At 42.0% G+C, this 26,212-nt stretch overlaps 1 protein-coding gene across 1 annotated transcript; it reads left to right on the top strand.

Annotated features, from left to right (window-relative positions):
* Ergic2 (ERGIC and golgi 2) lies at nt 1-26,212 on the top strand. The gene is made up of 14 exons (XM_051173378.1): nt 1-88; nt 5,770-5,912; nt 7,247-7,355; nt 8,209-8,255; nt 9,217-9,287; nt 11,352-11,392; nt 13,801-13,902; nt 14,449-14,544; nt 18,883-18,938; nt 20,448-20,546; nt 22,113-22,210; nt 24,119-24,281; nt 25,497-25,579; nt 25,730-26,212. Exons 2-14 carry the CDS (start codon nt 5,807-5,809, stop codon nt 25,790-25,792), a joined length of 1,134 nt encoding a protein of 377 aa, XP_051029335.1. The 5' UTR covers nt 1-88; nt 5,770-5,806; the 3' UTR covers nt 25,793-26,212.

Below are 26,212 nucleotides of genomic sequence, written 5' to 3'. Positions count from 1 at the left end.
GTTCTCGCGATAACTGCCGAGGACGCCGGGCTCGGGGCGCCCGCGGCTTGCGTTGAAAGATGGCGGGCGGCTGGGACCGCAGCACTAGGTGAGGTGCCGGGGACGCCGCCGGGGCCGTCTCCCTCCGTACTTCCCGGCGGCGGGGTGGGCCGGGTGGGGCGTGGGCGCGGTGGACGGGCTCTCGCTGGCCCGGCGCGGGGCAGCCGCCGCCTGGGGGGCCAGCCGAGCCCTGGCTGGGGGCGTTCCTGCCGAGCGTGGCCGGCGTCCGCGCACCGCGGCCCGGCGTCCTCCGGCGTCCCGGGCCGGGCCGGGCGCAGCCGCCGAGCGAACGGCGCAGGGTGCGCGTGTGTGTCCCGCGCGCGCTCCACGCCACGCCGACCGTGCCTGCTGCCCCGCGGCTGCCGTGGGCATCGGCGCACGGACTGCGTGCGTGGGCCCGGGCCGGGCCCGGTAGCTGCGGCACGTGTGCACGGAGGCGACGCAAGGCGGGCCGCCGCGGCAGGCTCTGCTGCGAGGCTCTGCTGCGTTGTTTGTTGTTGCTGCTGCTGGTCGCCGCGATGCACGCCCGCCCACCCGGGCTCCCTTCTTGCAGCCGCCGCCGCCGCGCAGATTCCCGAGCAAACGCGAACCCCCCCCACCCCCCCCACCCCGAAGACACGAGCCCGCGGGTTTGCGCGGGGCTTTTATTATTGTCTAATCTGCCCACCCTCGTTTAAGTTATTGCTGCCGCCCCGCTCGTTGGAGCAAGCTCCTGAGAAGTACCACGTCCTGCGGTTTTTTTTTTTGTTTGTTTGTTTTTTATTTTTGTCTTTTATTTGCTTAACTTGTGACGGGGGTCGGGAGGAGGTGGTTTTCTACCTTGATAGTGAGCTTCACTACGCTGCGGAGTGCTGGAATAACTTCGTGCTACGCGCACGTTACAGAGCGGCGGCAAAGTAAGGGGGCTCAGAGAAAAGAAAGAGAGCCACTGTAGTTAGTTAACCAGAGCGACGGTCGTAAAAAGGCTGGGAAGGAGTACGTATTTCAGATCCCTTGTCATTTGTCGAGTTTTGACTTGGGAAGTTTCGCGCGCGTGTGTGTCTGTGTGTGTGTACGTGTACTTAGGCGCAATAGAGAGACTGAAGGAGATCCTTTAGAAATAGTTTCTGGCCCCTAAAATTGAGTAAACACGAAGGCCACCGTTAGTAGGGACCTCGAACACTTGTCTTCCTCTGTTTGGGCAACTGCTACCCATTTGTATTTCTGTTTCTCCGTGCAGGCTTGTTTATGTCAGTACTGCCCCCTCCCCCAGCCCACTCTTAGTTAACTCTGTTGTTGCCCTGCTCCCGTGTTTTATTGTCAGTGTATTTCATGTGCTCTTGACGATCTTCAAATTTGTCATAACAACTAGTAAGTTCCTAGAAGATAGTCTGGTTTGTGTGGTTGTTGTTTTTCAGATCACAAAACTTGTACAGCATATTACTGGTATTCCAGGTGAACTTTTTATTAGAAATAAATTTGTGGGATTAAACCTATTTCCTGTAAACTAGGAAGCTTAAAATAGTGGAAATTTACTTTTTTCATCTTTCAAGACTGAAACCAAGATGTGGGAAGGGTCCTACTTCATCAGAAGGTTTGGGACAGTGCGCTTGCTTTCCTGGCTTCTGAACAATCCGTATGAACACATCAGTGCACACTCTGTCTTTGCATGACGTCCTCCCCTCTGTGTGGGACTTACTTCGCCCCTCACCCTGTGGCCTTGAGAACACACCAGTCCTTTTTTTTATTTGGTTCACCCTAATGCATTATGATTTCACCTAAGCCAGTTTCCATTCACAAATATCAAGGCTGAGGACTCGGCTCGCCTCTTTGAAAACATAGTTCATTCCACAGTGTAGTGGTATGCTAATCATTCAGCTATTTCTCATTGAGAAGCCCACAGTATAAGTAGCACGTAACTCAGTAACATTGATAATAGAAGATAAATTCTTGTTGCTGATGAAATAGCTTGTCTGCCCCTGAGCCTGATGTTTGCTTTTCATCCCCAGGACCCACACGGTAGGAGACTGATCCTGCAGGATGCTTTCTAACATCTACACATTGCCACGGCACAGGTCCCCTCCCTAATAAACATAATTACACATTAAGTTTCATTTCAAAATAAATTCTTTCTGTTTGCATAAGTAATAAGCTTAATTGAGCAGGCTGTATAGTTTCCTGAGTTCTGTATTTTATCCTCATTATATTTAAATGGATACAATGATGAAGTAGGCTGTGTATTTCTTTCAGGAGTGTTGGTGTCTATTTTAACATGAACAGTTTTGTTATTAAGCAGTTGTTCAAGTATTGTCTTAGTTGCTATTGCCATCTCCTTGAAGTTTAATTTTTTGTCTCTTTGTTTTAGACAGTTTAGAGGAGACAGCAAAGAAACCAGCTGTGGTATTTATTAGATCACTAAAGTACACACACTGTCTACCAGTGAACGGAAACATCATGCACAGATTCCCAAGACTTTGGATTTTGTGGAACAATACAGAAATACATATAAGAATAATGCTAGCGAAGGCTGGGTTTGTAGATGGAAATAAAGTTACAGTGTTAATTTTACTAAATAAGGATAACCTGTGTGATGGGATGTCTTCTGTACATATGTTTCTCTTGGTTGATGAATAGAACACTGATTGGTCAGGCAGGAAGATAGGTGGGGCTAGGGGATGAGGAGAATGCTGGGAAGTGTAGGCAGAGGGGAGTTGTCATGTGAGCCTGGGAAGAGAGGTGTTGTCTGGTAAGGTAAGACCATGTGGAAATACACAGATTAGTAGTTATGGGTTAATAATTAAGACAGAGCTAGCCAATAAGAAGCCCTAGTCATAGGCCAACAGTTTCATAATTAATACAGCTTCTGTGTGTTCCTTTGGGGTAAGGCAGCTATGGGATCATGCTGGCAGGAAGGAATTCTCATAAGACCTGTGTTACTTACTGTATCTCCTCTTTATATTTCTGTGTGTGGGTGTTTTGCCTCCATGCGTGCACATTCCACACCAGGTGATGGTGGAATGGGGAGAGGGGGAGACAGGTACACACTGGTCCAGGTGCAGAACCCACGGGGAAGTTGTGAATGCACCTAGCTGTCCATTGATGTTGGCTACAAGTCCTGAAGGCAGGGGCACTGGAATTTGGAGCAGACTTTGCAGCCAGGCTGCTTGGGATTCAACCCTGTTGTGCTCGGTACCACGTTCACCTTCCTGGGAAGGAACGTATGACTTAAGTATAAGGAATGAAAGTGGCATGTGTGGTATAGAAGAGTATGCTAACGTGTCAAGTGTATTGAAGAGTATCTAACACGAAGGTAGTCCTGTGTGTCGTAACCGCTAATATTAGGGTGGGATGAGAAATATGATTAACAGCATAACTTTTTACAGAGTCTTAGGAATGAAGTATTGCTCGAAAGTAACAACACGAGGAAGTAGGATTTCATAAAGAGCAGGTTGATTTTTCTTTTTGAAGCAGTTGGCTAACTTGTGCATGTCACAACAGTGGCTATCCAGTGGCACGTGTTGGAGATGGAATGGATTTCTTGGGAGCAATTAGTGAGCTTGCAGGAACGGGGCAGAAGTGGAGTGGAGCCTGCTTCCTTCTAAAATGGCAATCTTAGAAAACAGTCTCGGAGGAGGCCGGAGACTGTCAGGCTCACGAGGGGAAATGCAATAGGTTCTGTTTGTTCTTGGTATTTGTGAGACTAACAGCTGTTTGCTGTATAGCCATTGTCTAATTTAAAAGAAACTATTTATAAAGCTTACTATGAAAATATACTTAAGTTTTGGAAGTGACTTTTTTTTTTTCAATAAATTTTTTTTTTACCCAGCTACTGTTTAGAGCTGGTGATTCTCTAGTGAACAGAATCGTCCCCATGGATAGTGAAAGTGTTCATTTACCCCAACGTGACAGATTGGATTTGCAGTCAGTGCTGCTGTGGGTGTTTGGGTTTCTCTTCCCTTCCCTCCATACTTACCTGCCTGCCGTGCCGGGCATTGGCACTTGCACTGCAAAGGTGAACTTAGACATGGCTCCTTCCTTTACTGTCCTGAGGAGAAAATAGAAAGAACATGCAATTAGTGGCTAGAGTACATGAGGCGCAGAAGAGTAAGTGGAGTCAGTCCTGTGAAAACGGGGGGAAAGGGCAAGGAGGAGCAGGAGGAGTACTGCAAGGTGTTCGTTGCTGCTGGAACTCGGATGGTAAGGCGTTGTGTCTGATGTCCTTGATTTGTGAAGGATTCTGAAGCCATTTTAGGATGGTCCAAATACTATGTTGTGGGAAGATACTGTGCAGTCTGTTGGCGGTTAATAATTGATTAATGGCCATGAGGGAAGTGAGTGAAGAAATGAGCAGCGAGTTGTGGCCAATGAGACTAAGGTCCTCGTAAGGGACTTCGCTGCCCCCAGGAAGAAACTAAATAGAGACTTAGGAAGGGTTAAGTCTGAAGGTGTAACCTGTGTTTCTGGCTTGTGCAGTTTGCTGTGCACTGTTAATCATTAAGACAGGAGAGTGGGAGATGACCAGTGGTGAAGCATTTCAGGAGACATTCTTCTGAGGGATTGTAGCTGGGACTGGAGAGTGAGAAGTCAGGGAGTCACTTGGGAAAGTGAGCGTCAAGTCCACTTTCAAAATTGTGGGTTTTGAAGCAGTTTGGCTTTTCAGCTTTTGATTTTGAGATTGGGTGCTTGCTGAGTTTCTTAGGTTAAGGCAAGAGACTGTTTGATGAGGAAGAAGACCTCTCTTTTACACACACAGATGTACACACGTGCACGCACATGGGTGTGAGAATTTGAATTTAAATACATTCTAGATAAAGCTACAATATGAAGTTTTTCCTCTTGGACTTAAGTACCACAAAAGACAACAACGTTGCGCCAGTTCAGTCAGGAGATAAGAAGGGATAAGATGAAGAGTTGGGCTGTCCGTGTGCAATCAGAAATCTGTACTTAGACTCTGACTGAGTTTAAGGACAGGAACATTTTTAACATTTAATAAGAGGCCTGTGGAGATGGCACAAGCCTGAAGAGTAGATCCTTCGTGCCCGGGTCAGGAGCTGTGTGTGGTAATGCGCACCTCTGACCCTGGCAGTAAGGGCACAGATGAGAGGGTGTCCTGGATTGCTCGCTATCCAGTCCATCTGAATTGATTAGCTCCAGGTTCAGTGGGAGGAGACCTTGTCTCAGGAAGGTGGAGAGGTTGAGGAGAATGCCTAGCAGTGAGTTCTGCACGCACATGTGCATATGCACACGTATACTCCACACACATAGAAAATCTGTCATGCACAGTGAGTGGAGATTGAATGATTGACAGGCCAGTCTCAGGTAAGCGATGCAGAGATGATTTGAAAGTATTCACGATAATGTGCCTGTATCGCAAGTCTCTGTCTGTGTAATCAACTCCCCAGGGACACTGAGAAGCACCTGTGTTGCTAATATAAGTATACGAGAGCTTAGTCACAGCTTGTGTTGCCACCTTAGAGCTTCTCTTTCCATGTATATACATAATTTATCACCTTGATAAAAAATAAAATTTTAACTTTTTTAACGTAAAAATGTGAGTCTCTTTCTTTTGATTGTTTTTCTATTTAATGTGTGTTTGTATATTGCCTTCATTCCTAATTTTGACTGAGTGGGAAAAGAGTAAAATGGGCACTACAGTTGTTTTGTTTTGTTTTTTTTTTTTGCCAAGGAGAGATGGGCATGCTGATTTCTGAGAAAATTGACCATATGTTCATTTCTCTGTTTGCTCCTTAGCATGACTATATGAAGGGCGAGGAAGGTTTTTCTGAAGATGAGGCGACTGAATCGGAAAAAAACGTTAAGTTTGGTGAAAGAGTTAGATGCCTTTCCCAAGATCCCTGACAGCTATGTGGAGACGTCAGCCAGTGGGGGTACAGGTGAGCTCGCTTCAGTCTGAACTTGTGTTGTCTTTATCCTCTGTAGCGTCTGGCAGTGCCTCTGTGCATGTAACATCATACACAGTGTTATATATTGTAATATGCTGTAATGCTGACACAACCCTGTTCCAGCCCTGTTCCTGTTGGTGGGTTGGAGGACAGTAAAGACTTGCTATAATAAAGTCCTCAGAATGGAGTGAGAGCTAGTTCAGTTACATCTGCCTTCGTTCTCCTGTGAAGTGAGGATCTTAGCATTTATATTGCTGGAGTTACTGTATTAATTATGTAACTCCTGTGTAAATGCTTAGAGCAACACTTGGTACAAATAAGAGTATTTGTTAAAGTAGGTGGTAGAATGTGTAAGAAAAATCTCTACCTATAATGGTACTTCCTATTATTTTTGCCCTGTGGTGAATTAATAAGGTAACATTTCATATGTTTTTGCAGCGTCATTGGGTAAAAAAAAAATGTGTAATGAAGGATGCATATAACTCAGCTAGTGATGCTGGCCTAGCACGTGTGGAGCCCAGGTTTTGAACCCAGCATCTCATGAACTGGGCATGGTAGTTCATGGTTATAATCCCAGCACCAGGGAGCTGGAGGCAGGAGGATCTCAACTTGTAGGTCATTCTTGATTACATAATTATAGACTAGCCTGAATTACGTGAGACTTACTCAGAACAAAACCAAAAACCAAAAACCCCAAGTAAGCAAAATAAAGTTCAATACAGTGACTCGCTGCGCCTTACGCTGAGTAGAAGGAGTCCGGTTCTTGTTGCACAGCCTGCCATGGATCTGGTATTATTTGGTGAATTCTTTTGACTGGGATTTTACTCACTGTTCAATGTAATAATATATTTAGGTTATTGCAAAATAGATGAAAGTATTTTAGGGGCTTGGAGAGCTTTTGATTCTGGCTCACAGATATTGTGGCATCTCATGATCTCGTTTGTTTGTTTTAAGTTGCATTATCAGCACATACGTATTTCTTGATAACGAGGGAAGTACTTTTAAATTGGTGTTGTCAGCGTGCTTATTTTTATTAGTTTTCCTATGTGTGTCTGCTGTGTAACAGTACAAACCTGGGCTGTCTGGTGACAGACACTGTTGAAACTGAAGACAAGCAGTTTTTTTTCTCAGTATGGGATGTTTGTGCTCTAGGTTTTCATTTCTGAGTTGTTTTCAAACATCTGTAACGCTTTAAGGGAATCACTTATGCTGTTTGTGTAAATAATATTCATGTTGGACACTTTCCTTTTTTCCTCATTTTAATTCCGCTTAAGATAACTTTTTCTTACTGTTTTAATTCTATTTGTCTCTTTTTGATTCCTCAGTTTCTCTAATAGCATTTACCACTATGGCTTTATTAACAATAATGGAATTCTCAGTGTATCAAGATACCTGGATGAAGTATGAATATGAAGTAGACAAGGATTTTTCTAGGTAACTAAGTTTTTCTTGTTTAAAGGCCATGTAAAGCCAGCTGTGGTGATATACCCATTACTCCCAGCAGTCAGGAGGCAGAAACAAATGATTCTCTGTGTGTTCAAGGCCAGTCTGATATACACAATAAGTTCCAAGCCAGCCAGGACTGTACAGTGAGAGCCTGTCTTAGAAAGGGCTGTAAAATCCACGAGCAGCAGATGCTTTGCTGGTAGTTAGCTCTTTTGTCCAGGTCAGGCCTGGCTCTAAGGATGGCTGTTTTTCTGTTGGGCATGTATGCCAGGCACATATGCACTCTGAGCACTAATACTTGAACGTGGAGCATCTACTTGGTAATTCCATCCCATGATAAAGAAACGGCATTGGAGGACACTCAACATAATGTATGATGCATGGTTTCTATGATAAGTGGAAGAAAGATCTTGGAATTCCTGTTTCTTGATCCAGGTTTCATGTCCTTCCTTAAAGGATTGTTGTATCTGAAGTTTAAATGGGCCAGCCTTAGTTTCTTGGGATTATTGGCTGTGAAGTTGCTGTTAATATGGAAAAACAGAAGTGAGGTTTGAATAGTCACTTGAGTGGAACTTTCAGGAAGCAAGAGGGGTGGTTGGCTCAGTGGTTAAGCGTTCACATTGCTTTTGCAGGAGGTCAGAGTTCAGCTCCTCTACCCACTCCAGGTGGCTTACACTAAAGAGAGTTTTTTAAATGTTCTTATTCTCATTTTAAGGAATGCAAGTTAAGTTCTGACTTGTGCTTTACTGTCTGAAATCCACATTTTTCATAGGTGGGTTCGTTTTCATTTCTGCTGTTTTGCTGATTGATAGGAACTGATGGCTGCCCTATTCTCTTTCAGCAAGTTGAGAATCAACATAGACATTACCGTTGCCATGAAGTGTCAGTGTGAGTACACCTTCGCCACCGCCAGCCTGTCAACTCATTGACTTTTCTGAGCATGAAGAGATTTAACTTGAGCATGACTACAGTGTAAAGAAAAGTGTATCGAAGCTTTTGCAGTAAGAGTTGTGATTTAGGCCGCCTGCCTTGTGGAGGGAGAGCCAGGCTTTCTCCCACATTGTGTTGTCACATCTGATCCTCTCACAGTTTCAATCACAGATGCAGGGTTTCTGTTAGGTGAGGAGCGGTAAGTTTCCTCGTCTGCCCCAACCCTGGCCCCTACTTCATTGTACTGATAAAAGAGGAAAGGTACCAATGTCTGGTAGATTATGCGTGAATCACCGATGATGCTTGTATGGAAGTCATCTTCTGAGTTACTGCTTGGAAAGTGGAAACCAGGAAGACAGTTCGGGCAACACTTGAGTAATGAAGTGGTTTTACCTTGTTAAAGGGATCAATTCTAGGGGATTTCATCACAAAACAACAAAGTATCATTTTTCAGTTTCACTTTTCTTAATGTTAATGGTTGTAAGATATAAGGAAATACATTATAATTAAATTTTTGAGTAGCACTGATCCTGAATCTATGCCATATTTGAATATTTAAATACCATTAAAATTTTAGCCTTTCAAGTAAAATTTCCTATTTGGTGCTTTTTAAAGTCTCAGTAGATAATAGATACACCCTATAATTTCTTCAAATCCTTAAAATAATTCTGGACATTTTTTTTTTAGTACTGAGAAGCTATTTAATTTTGGCAAGCTAGTCAGTCAATTAACCTTAGCTTTTTTACTATGTCATCTTTTTTCAGAGCAAGGAGAAAAATAAAATCATTTTAAAATTTCAGAATACTGTCTACAAAAGCTACATAAGTCTACTGTTCTAGTTTTGAACAAATGAAAGTTATCTCAGTTGCTTAGTAGTTTTGATTGAAGTGTGGAGAGTAAAGACTTTGTTCTAATGCAGATGTTGGAGCAGATGTCCTGGATTTAGCAGAGACCATGGTGGCATCTGCAGATGGTCTGTCGTATGAGCCCGTAAGTTTGATGTATGTGGTTTTTAAATGTGTGCTGAAAATACTTTAGACATTTGTTCTTAGTTCTTCCTGGAATTTTTTTCTTTCAAAAGTAATGTAAACTCTGTAGAAACTTGTGATGGAGGAAAGTTAGACCTAATGTCAAACCTTGAGATTGGAACCCAGCCGTTGGATGCCTCTAATGTTCCTCATTTCAAGTCAGGCTTCCCTTGCTCTTTTGTGTTTACCTGAGAAGGGGAGTTTGTGCTCTGTGATTATCTCAGGACTTTGACCTATGCAGCTTCCACCAAGCCCAAATCTTTAAAAACATTTCAGCTGTAGCTTTCTTATCACAATGTGAGGGAATCTCATTGGCATTTACCTTTCCTGATGCTGATACTTTCTTAATTCGTTTCAAAGTACAAGCTGTTCATAACATAGCTGGTTCGCTGACCAGGACTAGCTCTGAAACAGCTCCAGCAAAAGCCTGTGGCCCACTGGCCTCATGGCACGTAGTTTACGTACTTGCTCGTTTTTAAATTCATTTTCTTGTAACTAAGCAAACTTGAAGAATAATGACTAATGATGGAGGGAGACTAAAATTCATTGACTGGGTTAAAACAAAAACCCCTGGACTAGTTCTGATTGCTGCATTAACTTTGATTTACAACAAGAAAGTACATGTTTGCCTTTGATGTGCACTTGTTTCATTACTTTTAAGTCACTGACAACATCCCTGTCAGACAGCTTGAGGGAGGGGCTGCTCATTTTGTCTTTCAGATTCAGAGGGTTCAGGCTGTGGTTCCTTGGCCTCTTAGAGTTGGGCAGAGCATCATGGATGCTGGGATGTGTGACAGTGGAGTTTTGTTCCACGGTTGACAGACAGGAAGCGGTCAGGGTCAGACACCTCAGTCAACCCCAGCCCAGTGACTTCCTTCCTCGAGTTTCTTCAGGCTTCCGCAGTTGTACCATCAGCGGGGGTCCTGGGCTTTGCTTAGAAACCCGAGGCAGATAGTTCATATTCAGATCATAAAGCACTCCTAAAGTAGAAATGTTGATAGAAAAGTAATTTGTTATTGATACTCTGATCCTTTCTTCTGACCTCTGTTTTTCCACCAACAAAGTTTTATAGTAATTTACACGGAGTAACTAAATAAAATTTGCTTTATAAATTCAGATACTATTACAGTATATTAGAGTGTGATCTGCAGAGTTAGAGCCAAATGGTTACCAGGCGACACTGAGACATTTGCATTTTATAATATTTTCAGAATGTTAAGTGCTTTTTTCATAGCTTGTGTGTGCACTCATTTACACGTGTGCGTGCATATTGAGGCCCGAGCCTAGCTATGATGTCATTGGGAAAGGTGCTGTCCACCATGCTCTTTGACACAAGGATTTCTTTCACTGTCCTGGAACTTAAACTTTAGGCTAAGTCAGCTGCTCTCAGGGACCCACCTGTGTGTGTGTGTGTCTGCGTCAGTGCTGGGATTACACACACATGTTGCATGTTTGGCTGTTTTGCACGAGATCAGACTCAGTTCTTCATGCTTGTGAGGCAATTGCTTTACCAGCCAAGCATTCTCCCTTGCCCTGTGGCCTTTGTTTCCTCCTGTTCTTAATTTTGTGTGTTTTGTTTTTCATTTTATGGGGAAGTTTCGGGGTTTCTTTCTCAGCAAAGGTGTGTGGCTTTGTTTTGTGACGATTTCTTATCAGGAAGGGCTGCATGTGTTTGAGTTCCCACTTATGCTGTATCCTATCTCCCTACCCATTCCCAGTGTTGCCCTTTTATTTTTTGTTGGTTGAGTGTGAGTGGTTCTAAGTCCTAAAATAGCCGTTTTGTGCTTCTGACTGACTATTGGTTTGTGTTTGCTCCTGTAAATGTCAGTGACTACAGAGGAAAATGGTTTTCATTAGTAAAGTTTTTCTGTGCTGTCTTTGAGAACACCATGACAGATTAAATCACGATTGTTTCTTAGTGGTCCCATAAGTTTATGTTTCTTGTTCACAGAAAAACATTTAAACTTGTGATCTACATCAACGCCAAGGGATTTATTTGTCAGTGACTAGTCTCTTCTTTTTGCAGGCAGTATTTGACCTTTCACCCCAGCAGAGAGAGTGGCAGAGGTAAAGTGTGAACAACGTCATCACCATAGAAACCTAGACCACGTTTGTCTGCTGGAATCTATGCATATTTTAAAATATTTTAGTATATAAACAATTCTTAGGACCTCAAAAACTATCAGATCTTAAGAAAGGCATACATAATCTTTCCTGTAGTATATTTTGAATCATAAATACATTTTAGTTTTTATTTAAAATTTTACTTAAATTTTTAACCATGAAAGTATATGAACATTGTTTAGAATTTGGTTTGGAGCCAGGTGTGATGATGCCAGCATTGGGGAGGCCGAAGCCAGGAAGGACATAAGGTCACTTCTTTCCTGGGCTAAATAGTACGTTTCAGAACATGGGATAAATACGGAAACTGTCTCAGAAACAGACAAAAGGTTCATTTTATGAGCAGCATAAAGGAAAAGGTTTTCCATGCTGGGAACTGCAAAACCATGAGTGGTGGGAGACATCACTGGGAGCTTTGTGTCAGAGCCTTTTGTCTGTCTGTCAGTCAGAGTGCTGTCTGGAACACAAACAGTTCCCGGTGTTTGTCTAAGAAAGCGTTTTCTCCATCCCATTTTGGTTCCCAGGATGGTTTATATTTAAGGTTTTCTAATTTCAGGCTATTACCAAAAATGTACTTAAATGTATATGTTTGTTTTTTAAGCAGAGTTTCTCTGTGTAATAGCTCTAGCTGTCCTGGAACTTGCTCTGTACAGCAGGTTGGCCTCAACTCACAGAGATCTTCCTCCTGCCTTTGCTTCCTGAGTGCTGTGGTTAAGGGCGTGTGCCACCACCGCCAGCCTGGTATTTTTTTTTTGTTGTTTTGTTTTGTTTTGTTTTTTTTATCCCAAGACATCTTGTTTTCTAATCCCTGCCGTACTTGAAGACTCTTTTTCTTTTAATTACCAATTTTCCTGGTTGGAAGAATCTTAATATTGAAATTGAATATAGTTGAACAAAAATAGTGACTATTAGGGCTTTCTGGGTTTCTAGCACTTTTACTAGAAAGTTCTCTCTAGAGATGAAATGTTACTTTTATCCAGAAATATTAAAGTGAGAGTCAGGTGTATGATGCACACTTGTAATCCAGATAATTAAGAGGCTGAGTAAGGGAGCTGAACCCCAGTACTGGAAGAGCAGAGAGCTTTTTAACCCTCGAGTCTTCCCTTCTGGCCCAAGATGGCTCCTTTTATCCAGAATTCTGTTAAGTATTGCAGAGGGGTAAAGAGCCGGGCTTCCCGTCATGCTTGGGCTTTCTGCACACCTTCATACGGAGTTCATACTTGGCTTTTGGTTGGTGTGTTCCAAGCACAAGTCTCACACAGTTTCCTCAAACTCTGCTGCCATCCATTAAGCTGAACTTGAACTTTGAGACTTACAAAAGACGGAAAGTTCTCAGATTCTGTGTTTAGCTCCAAAGTTTGTGTCTTTAGTTGTAAAATCTGCTTTCTAGATCTTTCTTAATTAACATCTTCTGCTTCTAAAGGGTATGGAGGGAGATCTGCAAGGCCTGTCACTCCTAATAAAGTACATATTAGAATGTTCTTTACTTTTGGAACAGACTCTCTCAGTTGCTGTTTTGCCTTAATTAGGAATGCAATATTTTTAGAAGACAATTTCAAACCCTGGAAAAAAGCCTTTTGGGATGTCTGCTTTCTCTTTTTATATTTAAGGTTTATTTCAAACTAAGTTTACTCTGTAAATTTGATCTTTAATGTTAACAAAACAGGCCTCTTTGTATAGGTGTCTGCATGTATGTCTGTTCTGTGTCCTGGACGGGCAGGAAGAGGGTCTCCTGAAACTGGAGTCACAGATGGTTGTTTGTTGTGTGGGTGCTGGGGACTGAACCCAGGTGCTCTGGAAAACAGTGTTCTTCGCCACTGAGCCATCTGTTCATCCCCGCCAGCCTTGTTTCTTAAATGCAGACTTTGTTTTCTGTAGCCCTGCTGATTGTGTTCTAGCAGTTACATGAAGACTAGCTACAATACTCTGCTTAGAATGGCTCTGTAGAATAAAGTTTACTTCTTTTGGGAAAGAAAACACTAAATGGTGCCATGACCTGGTTTATAATAGACCTTGGGATTGTATCTCAATAATCTGCAGCCTCCAGTCCAATACCCTGCTGTATGGTCTGCACTTAGTTTGTTTTTCATATCTATAGCACTTACTTCAGTGCTAGACAGAAGTAAAATTTCCTAATTGTGTGTGAAAGACGAGCTTAGACACTCGAGCAGAGCAATAGTTGCCATAGGCACGTCGACTACTTGCACATTTACCTCACGTCTCATGAGAAAAGCTGATAACTTCCTTCTGGAATGTAATCCTATAGAAAACATGGGTTCGTCTAAGTCAGAAGCCTTGTTGTAGTTCCAGCAAATCCTAGCTTGGTGTGAATTTTACTGTTTTGTCACACTTAGGATGCTGCAGCTGATTCAGAGTAGGCTTCAAGAAGAGCATTCCCTTCAAGATGTGATATTCAAAAGTGCTTTTAAAAGTGCTTCAACGGCACTGCCACCAAGGTGAGAGGAGCTGCAGGGTTCAGGTTTTTACCAGGAATTTGCTTTGATGTCATTTTAGTATTGGTTTGCTGTTTTTTCTTCGAAAGACATTTAGGGTGTCTTGCCTATGATTTTGAGCTTTTCATGAAGTTACTTTACTTTGTATGTATGGTGTAAAATTCTACTGGTTAGGAATTTATTTTTAATCTTGTATCAGTAGGTAACAAGAATTGTTGTAATCATGAAAATGGTTTTCATCCCACCCAGCTGCACCATAGCGCCAGACATGCATGAGGGAAGTACGTCAGATTTTCAGGGTTCTCCTGCCTTGGACTTAGTAGTCCTTTGGCTAGACCTGAAGATACTTAATGATGTGTGTTTATTCAAATATAGGGGCTATATAGCAACTCTTAAGTAAATTTAAACTGCTGCTCTAATCTTGACACTTAAGACTCTAGCTAAGAGTTTGTCTTTGGGGAGTCTTTTTCCTGTGTGCCATTTTTACACCAGTGCATGGTCTCTGTGTCAGATGGGCACTGAGACACATGAATGTGTCTTGCTTTACAGGGAAGATGATTCGTCACTGACTCCAGATGCGTGCAGAATCCACGGTCATCTATATGTCAATAAAGTAGCAGGGAATTTTCACATAACTGTGGGCAAGTATGTTCTTTTCACTTCCTGAGGGTCTTTAGATGGGGTTGGAGCTTGATTAAAATTACACCTTTTCCTGGCCATGTAGTTCACAGACAACCACAAAGGGCACTTAAAGTGTTGTCTGTGGGTAATAGGAATTAAAACCTCCTAATGGTAACTTCTGTAGCCAGAGAGTCTGACCCTAGATGATCCGTCAGTGTCTTCATTTATTGATGTGATAGTAGGTTTTTGTTTGTTAGCCTTTTGGTAGTTCTCAACAAAATGCAGTCCCTGAGTAACTGTAGAAAAATTCAAAGGTTACTTTGTGTAGTATAAAGTAATTTAGGCAAAAGCTTAGGAAAATTGTCGCTCATCCTTCTGAATACAATCCAGCATCACAAAATGCTCTTGGTAGATTTCACCATGGGTAAACGTCCACTTCCCAGCGGCCTCCTTCCAGGGAGAGCTGATGAGCTTTGCACTATCTCAGCCGTGTGTGATGTGTGAGTACTCGCTGTGTGCGGAGTACCAGCCTGGAGACTCGGTCAGACAGTGAGAAGGAGAAAGGAAGCCTTTGCTCTTGTGTGTGCTCAAGTCCTACAAGAACATTCAAACTTTGACCAGTAAATACATTAGTTATTACTTAACTGTAGTTGTATTAAGGCTGTAGACGAGATTTATAGCTGATAAGAAAAATTATGTAACGTAGTCTACAAATCAGCAGAGGCTTCATGAGGAAACTTTGGAATTGTGTGGGGAGTTAGGAATTCATATATAGAGGAGGACATGCCACAGAAAAGAATCTGCTCGAAGCATGGCTTTGGGTTTTTTTTTTTTTTGTATGTTTATAGAGAGAACATTAAATTTTTTTTTTAAATCAGGAAAGACCTATTGCTTATAAGGATCAGATCAAAAAATGTTTTTTCTTTGTTGTGCTTTTCTCCTGTAAATTCAGACTTGGTTGTTTGGCCACGGTTCAGGGCTCCTTTACCGTGGACGGTCCTAGGGGCTTTGAAGCCTTGGCCTTTGAGGCAGCTCACGATGATAAGGCTCATTAAGCTCTCCTTGTGAGCAGTGCCCTAGTCCAGAAGAAAGTGTAGTATGAGCTGCTGCATTATGGCCTGTATTTTATTGTTGTTAATTCCTTTCAGCAGGTGACAGCTTACGCTGTATATAACAGAACCCTCTCATAAACTCCAGTAGGGGTTTTTTTTTTTTTTTTTCCCCGTTAGATTTCAGGCTCAATGGTGATCCTGTTACCTGTTGAGTGCAGTGGCAGTCCTAGCTGTACATCAGAGGAGAGCTCAAAGGACCTGAACATGCTTAGAAATGTGCGTACCAGAATGCACAAGGAAGAGGCATAATCTTGGCATTTAGGCATAGAGTTGTGACTGGGGAAAACATGTGCGGGCCGCTGAGACGATGGTGGGTGGGTCTGTTGGTAGGGTGGTTTTGAACACTGAACAGCACAGGATAGTGAGTCTTCCCTGAGTTCCCGTCATGTTGAAGCAAGCCAGGGTCCTCTATGTGGCTGAACAGACTTGAGGTTCAGGTCGGTAGTTTTATGTGTGCATTGTCTCAGAGGCCACCTGAGAGTTTTTTGTGTGAGATGTGATTCTCTTCAGGGTGTTTTGTTTCCTGTCTTTGGTTCATGGATGACAGTACACCAGTAAGTGCCACAATCAAAAACCCTTTCTTCAGTCTGACTGAGGTTCAGAACTGTTCTCCTTCTCTGTTAGGTCCCATCTGATGGGTTAGGTAACATTTCAGAAAACAATCCAGAACATTGAAGCATTTTTAACAGGTGTCATCTGCATTGCGGTAACTAAATTTGACTTTTTAACATGTGATTTTGAAGGGAGGTGCTTGCGTATGCTGATAATCCATAAAATTTCAATTTATGTTTCGTAACAGAAAGGGGAGGACATAGTCTAAAACAATTCTAAGTTCCCGATGGGCCTTGGGTTGTGAGAGACTATGTTTATAATCTCATTATTTAGAAGAATTCCTGTCTGGATTTGAAGCCTACAGTAGGAACACACGTGATGGTGTCAGTGGGGCAGGGGTTACCCATGGCTGTAGTGTTCAGTGCACTCAACCACGGTGGCACGGGAGCTGCCAGGGGCAGCTATACAGTCCGTATAATCGGCACGTGCTCTGCATTGGATGGTAGTGCTTTTCCATTACACTGCCTCTTCAAACTAGGTAAACACGAGTTAAGACTTGTTGGGGTGCACTAGAACTTGGCAGTGTTGTTGCTACGAATCAGGAAAGATGGGCACATGATGGACCTTTTTTATTTTGAGAGTCTTAGTTGCTGAAATTGGGTAAGGCACAAATAAGGAATAGTGTGTGGTAATCTACACAGTGATGTTTTAACGTTTCACTTGTAAACCAAGAACAGGAAAGGACAGTCATTATTCTTAGTAGAACCAAAAGAATAAAGAATAGGCTAAACTTGAGAGAGAGAGCAAAGGCCTATCATAAGTAAGTAGATGACAGCGTGGATTCCAGATACAGTCACTGCCTTTTTTGTTAATGAGAGAAGTTCAGAATTGCATTCAAAAGTGAAGTTTAAAACTGGGCCTGGTGGCATACACTTTTAATTTCAATGCTTTGTGTTTGAGGTCAGCCTGGTCTTCATAGTGAGTTCCATGCCAGCCAGTTACAAGTTGAGATCCTGGCTCACTCCCCAGGACCTCTTCTGCATTGCAGTGTCATTGAGGGTGGAGCAGTTGACTCTGTGATGGTCTCAGTGCCTGGCAGGATGGCTTGGTGCACCACAGGGCAGTTGCCAGTGGCTTGTTCTTAGTTGCCCTTAGTTATTATATTGTCATGTAAAAACCATAGAAATACATGCTCCAGTTGTCACACTTTTAAACACCATCTAACATGGCTACAGAATATTGTGATACACTGTAATGTATCACATGACTACATCTAGAGAACACAGTGTATGTTGATACTAATAGACTAACCAAGCACTCATCACAATAGTTCCACCTCCATAGAAAAATGGTGGTCAGGAAATTAGAAAGTTCAAAGTAAAATGTCTAGTAGAATTTCTCTGTGAGGATGAAGTTACGGTCAAGGGTCTGTGTATCACTGGTGAGCCAAGAAAGGAAGCTCTTGTCCGTCTAAGTTAATAAAGTTTATTTGATTGCATCAATTGAAGAAATATATTCATGAAAGCAGCTTGGCCTTTGGCCTTGGACTGTTAGCTTTCAGTGAGAAAGTCCTTCAGCCACTGAGGACACTGAGCCCAGTGTCCAGTAGTCAGTCAAGAAGCAAGATAGGTCTGAAGGCATGCCCAGGGTAAGGAATGCCACCTGCTGCTGTCACAGAGAAAGAGTTCCTTTCCCTGCACCCACTGATGGCTCACAGGGCACGACACCCTCTTGCAGTTTTTTATTGTTGTTTTTGCTCAGTGCTGGGAAATTAAGTTTTGTGAACATTTGATAAAATGTTTTGTAATAAATTAACCTAAAGTGATCAGGGAAAACAGTATTTATGTATAAAACTAGTGTTGTGGCAACATTGCTGCTTGTGGTGGTGCTGGTTGTGGTGCTGGTGGTGGTGGTTCTGGTTGAGGTTGTGGTGGTGGTGGTTCTGGTGGTGGTGGTGCTGGTGGTTCTGGTTGTGGTGGTGCTGGTGGTTCTGGTTGAGGTTGTGGTGGTGGTTCTGGTGGTGTGGTGCTGGTGGTTCTGAGTGGCTCCAGCAGACTGATTTGCAAGACCTCCAGTCTCATACCTTGATGTGTCAGTTCGGACTGTGGTTTCAGTTGTCAGACAACAGGGCAAGTACAAAGGAAGTTTTAAAAATCTGTTGTGCAACAAAGAATTCTGCCTTAAGTTGAGAATTACTGGTCTGTGATACAAACTATAAAGAGAAGACTCTAACAGTACTCTGGAAAGTCATTCAAGGCAATGAATAGCCTCAGTTGAAATGTGCTTATGGATTTGTGTTTTCAGAGAGGGAATGTGAAATGTTTTAGGTCATTGCCAGACAAATTTGAGGTCATTTTTGAAATTAGGAATAGGAACTTTAAACCTCAGCGAGCAAAGAAGTTTCCCTGGAAAGCACATGTGAGCTACAGAGTAAACTCAGTTATTGGGGTTTTATGTTTCATTGATAATTGTTTATGAAATGGTGTTCTTGTTATGTGACCAAGTAATACCCTTGCTTTCTATCATCTTGGCTCATAAATAACATGTTTCCATTTGGCTTCTTGCAGCCCTCAGCTCATCACATTGCTGAGAGGGCTTACCTGTGGGTCAGATGCACCACTACTACTCTGCAATACAAGCTGCTGAGCGACGGAAGGCTGGCCTTCTTGTTAGTTATGTTTGTTTTTTCTCCTTTCAGGGCAATCCCACATCCTCGAGGGCATGCACATTTGGCAGCACTTGTCAACCATGATTGTGAGCAATTTCTGAGATTTTGTTTTAGTGTAGAAAAGTTTTTAAAGAAGTTAAATTTGTGTGTGTGTTTTTCATTTGTTTAAGTTCAAACACATGGGTAGAGCTTTACACACACCTTCTGCCTTTAATGCTAGCCAATCCCAAGATAGACGCAGGTGGATGTCTATGAGTTCCAGGCCAGTCAGGACCACATAGTGAGACTCAGTCTCAAAAATAAGTAAATAAAAATGTTAGCAACTGTAACCCTAGTACTTGGGAGGATTAAGCATGGGGTTGGTTTGCTGTGAATTTGAAATTTGTCTGTGCTGTATAGTGAGTATCATGCCAGTGAATGGCAGGACCCTGTCACAGAATGTAAAAACCAAAAAAAAAAAAAAAAAAGTAAACTGTTTAAATATTGATAACCAAAAAGAAATAAAAACTTGATATCCATCTAGAGGAGAAAAAAAATATTAAATGTATTACTTCTAATGTCCAGAAGTCCCTGTAGTTAGGGGGGAACTCAGGAGTGCTTGGTGTCATTCTGTACATGTCCAATAACAAAGACAGTGTCTGAAGTTTACCTCAGTTTGTAGATCCAGATACTGGCATGTTCCCACACATGTCTGCCTACCTGTACACACTCTAACACTTCCTTTGATATAATGATTATCATCAAACTTAAGTGTTTTTGGAGAGTGGGATTAAATGAAACATTTGTATGTGGCCTCATTGGCGTAAGACTACAGGTAGCCTCAGGTGAGCCTCTAGTGACCCAGAACACCTGATCCTCTTCCATCTACCTTCCACATGCTGGGATTACACGCTGTACCACTGTGCCAAGCAAAACTTTTGTTTTGTTTTTTCTAGACAGGGTTTCTCTGTATTGCTTTGGAGCCAGGCCTGGATCTCTCTGTAGACCAGGCTGGCCTCGAATGTCTGGCTTGAAAGACTTTCTTCTTAACTTTGCTTTTAGAACAAAACAAATTTTATAAAAGTCAGTTGGATGTAGTAATGGTATATATTAAAAATATCTGTGATTACTTTTCATTATCTGACTGATAACCATCCTAGGTGTTCAAATGGCATGGTCTTGTTTCTGTAAGATGTTTAGAGTCAAGAAAGTTGTATGTCTTGGACATGAGGATTAAATAAGACATTTAATAGAAATTTGTATAAAGCTGGGCAGTGGTGGCACACGTCTTTAATCCCAGCACTCAGGAGGCAGAGGCAGGTTTGAAGCCAGCCTGGTTTACAGAGTGAGTTCAGTTATGTACAACTAGGGCCACACAGAAACCTTGTCTCAAAAAACAAAAGAAACTTTATTAATGGTAAGGTTTGAGGCAACATTTTATCAGAATTTGCTTATAGTACATTTCTCATGTATTTTTCTTAACATGTTAGACGTATTAAATTTACTAAACATTAAATTTTAGATAATTTTGGAGTTGGCAAGAATATAAAACCATCTGTAGCAAGACACGTTTCTAAAGAGTAACGTGATTTCTCCACCTGTATCTTTTCTCTTAGCTTACAACTTTTCTCATAGAATAGACCATTTATCTTTTGGAGAGCTTGTTCCGGGAATCATTAACCCTCTGGATGGAACTGAAAAGATTGCTGTGGATCGTAAGTATTTAATAATTGGTCATAGAGTTTACATGCAGGAGCCAGGCATTGGCGCACGCCTTTAATCTCAGCACTGGGGAGGCAGAGGCAGGCAGACTTTTGTGAGTTTGAGGCCAGCCTGGTCTACAGAGCGAGTTCAGGACAACCTGAGACAGAGAAACCTTGTCTCAAAAAAAAAAAAAGACCAACAGAAAAAAGAATTTACATGCAGGCAATTGCTCTTAAAACCCTAACGCTGATGTGCTTTCACTCCGCCTATCAATCACCCTTGTGAAGGTAGCTGGGTATGTGGCAGAAGTGCATGGGATTTGAGTCTTAAAGAGTAAGTCCTACAGCAGACTGGAGAGATCCAAGGGCAGGGGTGTTGATGTGTTGATAATGGTGTAACTGGCCTTTCCACAGTAACCAGAGAGGGGTTCATAGCTCTAAAACGCTGTGTGATTTTTGTAGGAAGCTCCATGCAGAGTGTCACCAACACAAGAAACCTACTTACTCCAGAGTGGGTGGTGCTGTGTGTATAGCCAGGTGTATGATGTCACAGCAGCCATGTATGTTTGTTTTTAAGCCTCTACTCCAAGTGAAAGTGCTTCTTAGTTGTCAGGTGGCTTTGTTGTTATTTAGATCAGGCTGCCCTGGAAGTAGCACCATAGCCCAAGCTGGCCTTGGACTGGCAGCAGTCCTCCTGGGACTGCAGGCTTATGTTACCATGTGAGTGTGAGTTTGCTTTTTGTTTGTAACTTGTATTAATCCTGTTGGTGCCTGGTGGTGGCCCTAAAAATGGCCCTTTGAATGGATAGCAGTCACTGAGCAGCTTGTTTCGTCAACCATGCTGTCAACCATGCATGGTTGTCAGTGCCTGAACTATAGCATGTGGCACCTGCACAACTCCTGTGTCTTTAACTGGGGCTTTGTTTTACCAGATGTAAGACCAAGCCACTTGCCTTGTATGAGGAAAAGGTCCCAAAAGTCAGCAAAAGAGAGACAATCATTGCTCCTACTGTTAGGAGTCCCACAAGAAGAGCAAGCTACACAGTTGTCATCAATCTATGAGTACAGCAGAGTATCGTTAGGCGTCATTGTATTGGCTTTTTCTCGTCTGTTTGGGTTCTTTGCTGGGTCTCTTGGTCCATTGCTGTAGGCAGTGTCAGATGGGCTCACTGTCTTGGCGCGTGTCTCAGGCTGGACCAGGCATTGGTTGGTCATTCCCACATTCCCACAGTCTCTGCCACCCTTATCCCAGCAGATCCCAGAGGTGGGGCCGACTGTATGTCGAAGGGTAGATGCCTGTGCTTGCGTCCCAGTTTCTCTTCCGGTGGTCTTGCCTGAGCACAGGAGGTGGCCAGTTCTTAAAATTATTTAATACATACTAAATCAAGCACAGGCACCCCACACTTCTTGTGTCTTAAGTAGGACTTAGTTTCACCAAATATATTGTTTCCACCAGCTTTTCTTTATTTTAAAACTGTTTACCCGTTATATACTGATTCAAGTTTGTCATACTTAGTAATTTGATAGTGTTCTGTTGCTGCCGGATTGATGAGAAGGCATATTTTGTTTTTATTATAGACAACCAGATGTTCCAATATTTCATTACAGTTGTGCCAACAAAGCTACACACATACAAGATTTCAGCGGACACTCACCAATTCTCTGTGACAGAAAGGGTGAGTGGACCCTAGTTGCTAAGATGATTGAGGGAAGGATTTTTTTATAGTCCATAACTTCAAGATAGACTGGAAATTTAGTAGGTACCTTCCTCCATATAAAAATTTATGAAAGTTTTTAAATGAATTAGAAGTTTTGAAATGCATTAGCATTTTAAGCAAAAATGTATCAGAAGTGGGTGTCAATGTGTGTGTTCTAGAATTAAGATTTTTAGAAAGTGTTAGCAGTGTCTATCGCAAACTGTGATGACAGAAGTTACTTTATGGATTTTGATTTGTAATATTCTCTATCAATATAGGCAGCTCCTAATCTGCCTTTCAGGTTTTCTGGTTTATTTATTATTTGTCTTAAGTGTTCTTCCCTGAATGTGCACACTCTATGCTTTCATAGTTCCTCAGTGCAGCCTCAGGTAGATGGGTCTCAGTGGTTTCATGGAGAGCAAGAGCAGGTTTGAACAGTGTCTGTTCTAGGTTGTATTTCCTTATAAATTGAGTTGGAAAGTGCTAATAATCAAAAGCTAGTGCCCAGATGAATACCATGCATATGAGAGCCTTCCGCTCCATCTTCCATGTGATAGTGCTACAAATGATCATAACCAAGGCCTTAGTGACAGTAGGGTTCTCCTGACTGAATTACGTTATTTCAGAGGGCAAGTGTTAAGTTTCACATGGTTTAAGGAGCAAACACAGGTGTATATTTATACATATGTATAGGGGGGTGTATGTATGTGTGTGTGTGTGTACACACACACACGTACATAGTAACTAGGTAAGTCTGTGTTATATTCTTCAACTTTTCTACAAGGGTAGGAAGATGTTTCTCTCCAGCAGTATTGACAGACACCTGGGAAACATTGTATAGGTTGGCAAGGATTTGGGGCAAAGCAAGCAAGTGTTTAGGTTTACTGCTTCTGTTACAGCTATCCCTATGTTAGAAAGCCCTTTCCAAGACACAGTGGGGGAAAAAATATTGCATGTATAAGGTTGTTCATTGTGTTCCTATAATAATAGACTAGAAACAGCTCAAGTTATAAACTATCCAGCAGGACATGCAATTATAAAAGGAGGGATGAATGTGAAATTATCTCCAGGATATATTTGAAAATGCAAAATAAAATCAGAAAGAAGGAAACCCATGGGTAAGGGGTGTTTGCTATAGGTGACTAAAGCATTAATCATTGTATTGAGTTTTATAGTGCAGGGTAGGAGAGGAACTGGCCACTGCCAGTTTTGGAAGCCCAGTTTAAATATTCCTAGTCTTCAGGGTTATTCGATCCCCTGATCCCCATGATAACTAGCTTTATTGTATGTAGTCACAGGATTTCCATTACTTCGATATAATACTGAAAACTTCTGAGTGTTTGTATGAATTCATTGCTGGAAACCATTGTGACTTATCTATAAGGTTCTCCATGTTAGTAATAAGGGAGGGGCTTTTGGCCAAACTGTATGTGTTTCTAACGCTTGCAGTTTAATTTCACCTTGGTAGAAGTAAAATGACAAGAAGTACTTGGCAAAGAAATACAAAAGCACATTGCAGTATAAGCTTGGCTTTTCTTGCTTGGTTAGTTGTAAGTTCATGGATAAACTGCTGTGTTTTAAGATGACCATTTCTAAGCATAGGTAAGAATAGTTCAGTTCTGGGTTCTGTTTTCTTTTTGAAACAGTGCTTTGCTCTTGGATGCATGTCCCCCATCGTTTGCTTCATAGTGTGGGATTACAGATGTGCAACACCATGCCAGGATCGAAGTGATTCTTTGAAAAGTCTACCCTACAAGAACACTGGTAGTTGTCTCTAAAGAGCTTAAAGCTAGGGCAGTAAACCCTGAGGAAAGTAGGGTGTGATGTACACTGTACATGTGTGTGAGTCCCCACATGACGTGTTTCTTCCCTCTCCCTCCCCCTCAGGAGCGCATCATTAACCATGCTGCAGGCAGCCATGGAATCTCTGGAATATTTATGAAATATGACCTCAGTTCTCTCATGGTGACGGTCACTGAGGAACACATGCCTTTCTGGCAGTTTTTTGTAAGACTCTGTGGTATTATTGGAGGAATCTTTTCAACAACAGGTTAACATTCATTTATTTGCCTAATTTCCTTTTATGTTGTTTTGTTTGAGATAAGCTCTTACCGTGTGTTTCTTGCTGGGATTGTAGGCATGAGTGGACATGCCCTGCTTTATCTGGTTTCTCAACTTAAGATGTAGTGTGCCATAGCTTTCTCAAGGCACCTCTATTAAAAGAAAGCAAGAAATATACATGTTTTCATGTTTTAATATTTGGAGACTTAATTCTAAAGCTCTAAAATATATCTCCTATCCTATAAGCACACCTATTTCATGGAATAATGTAAGGAAGATTATGTGGTAAGCCACGCAGGTCCTGGGTGTTAATCACAGACACAGCTAGAATGGAGTCTGTGTTCTGCCAGTGACTTGGTAATCCTTAGATAGTATCCACCCCGCCCACACCTGTTGCATTGATCACGCCCAAATGGGCATGGTCACAGGTGCTGACGTGATGGGGGAAGGCTATGTCTGGGGTCCCAGACCCCTGCTTGCTCTCTTGGTTCTGGTCGGGTCACAGAGAGCAGCCTGGGTGTGGATCTTTGGAGCAGGAACTTGCTGGTCAAGGGTTTCCTATGTAAGTAACTTCTCCCCAAATAAAATTAACCCGTATTTAACCTTGTCCTGTGTATCTTAATCTGTGCATCAGTAACTTATCTTTTCTGAAATGTAATTTCTGGTTTGTCAGTATGCTGTAGGGCTAAATGAGAAAATGCCCAGAAAGCTTCACAGATGTAGGCTCCCTTGATTTAAATGTCTCTGCCTCTATACTATATGAAGCCATATTTTGTTGCATTTTGATTAAATCAGAAATGCTTTTGGTTTTTCCCCAAGATTCTGGGATCTTTAGAGATCTATTTTCAGCCTTTGGTTACTCTGAGTAAGAAAGTTTTGTCCTTGGAACTCACTGTTATTTTGATTCATATTTCTAAAACAAGTGAACAGTTTTTCTTACACAGTTCCTATTGTGCTTTATTTTAGTTCTTTATTGCAAAGTTATATGAGAAAGTCTTGAAAAGGTGTGTGTGTGACCTTTGATTTTGATAAAACATGTATTTGTTTTTAAATTTAGCCCTCTCGAGTAGCCTCAGAGGCAACTGCAGGCTGCTTTGCTGCCTTCCATGACCTATTTCTCTACAGTTATCTGCAGTATTTTATTCTAATTAGAAATTTCAGAAGCAGTTTAGTTAAAAATTTTAACTTATTTTACTCATTACAGGCATGTTACATGGAATTGGAAAATTTATAGTGGAAATAATTTGCTGTCGTTTCAGACTTGGATCCTACAAGCCCGTCCATTCTGTAAGTGATACTGCACCCTGCACTTGTCTCTGTCATGTTATCATCCTTCCTTAAGTGTACGTGGAAAGGATTGCCCCACAAAGCCTCGTGATCTTGTGTTCAGAGAGATCACACAGAGTAGAACTAACACTCTGGTCTTCTTCCCCCTAGGTCCCCTTTGAAGATGGCCACACAGACAACCACTTACCTCTTTTAGAAAATAATACACATTAGCACCTCTTGGGTGGAGAAAAACTTTTTGCCTGAAACAAATTTTTTTCTAATAATAAAATGTGCAATATATTCAAAGAAAAGAAAATATGAGAACCTGGAAACATACTTATTTAAAAAAAAGGAAAAAAAAAAAAAAGGAAAAAAAAGCCAAGGGGAAAAACAAACTGAAGCTGTCCTGTATGTGTTGTGTCTGTTACAAATGTTCTAGAAGAAATTATGCAGCTAACGGGAAAGGCAGCCCAGCCGGAGTGCCAGGTGAAGACAGCGCCTCTGAGATTCTCTCCCAGCAAACGGACAGCTTGGAGAGCACAGCCTAGAGGATGGAAGGGAAACCACTTTTAAAGAAAAGGGCATTGATAATGCAAACGTGCGTGCGTCCTTTTGTTTTTAAAAGATGTCAGAATAAAATGTGTAAAACAT

The sequence above is a fragment of the Phodopus roborovskii genome, unplaced genomic scaffold (assembly GCF_943737965.1).
Source record: "Phodopus roborovskii unplaced genomic scaffold, PHOROB, whole genome shotgun sequence".
Taxonomy (NCBI): Eukaryota; Metazoa; Chordata; class Mammalia; order Rodentia; family Cricetidae; genus Phodopus; species Phodopus roborovskii.
Note: the sequence above shows the minus strand (reverse complement) of the source record. Positions and strands in the feature narration are given on the sequence as shown.

Coding starts and splice junctions, on each gene's coding strand:
- Ergic2 (XM_051173378.1), top strand. CDS start 5,807: ATGAGGCGACTGAATCGGAAAAAAACGTTAAGTTTGGTGAAAGAGTTA. Junction 9,288..11,351: donor ATGGTCTGTCGTATGAGCCC/GTAAGTTTGATG, acceptor TTCTTTTTGCAG/GCAGTATTTGACCTTTCACC. Junction 18,939..20,447: donor AGCACTTGTCAACCATGATT/GTGAGCAATTTC, acceptor CTTTTCTCTTAG/CTTACAACTTTTCTCATAGA.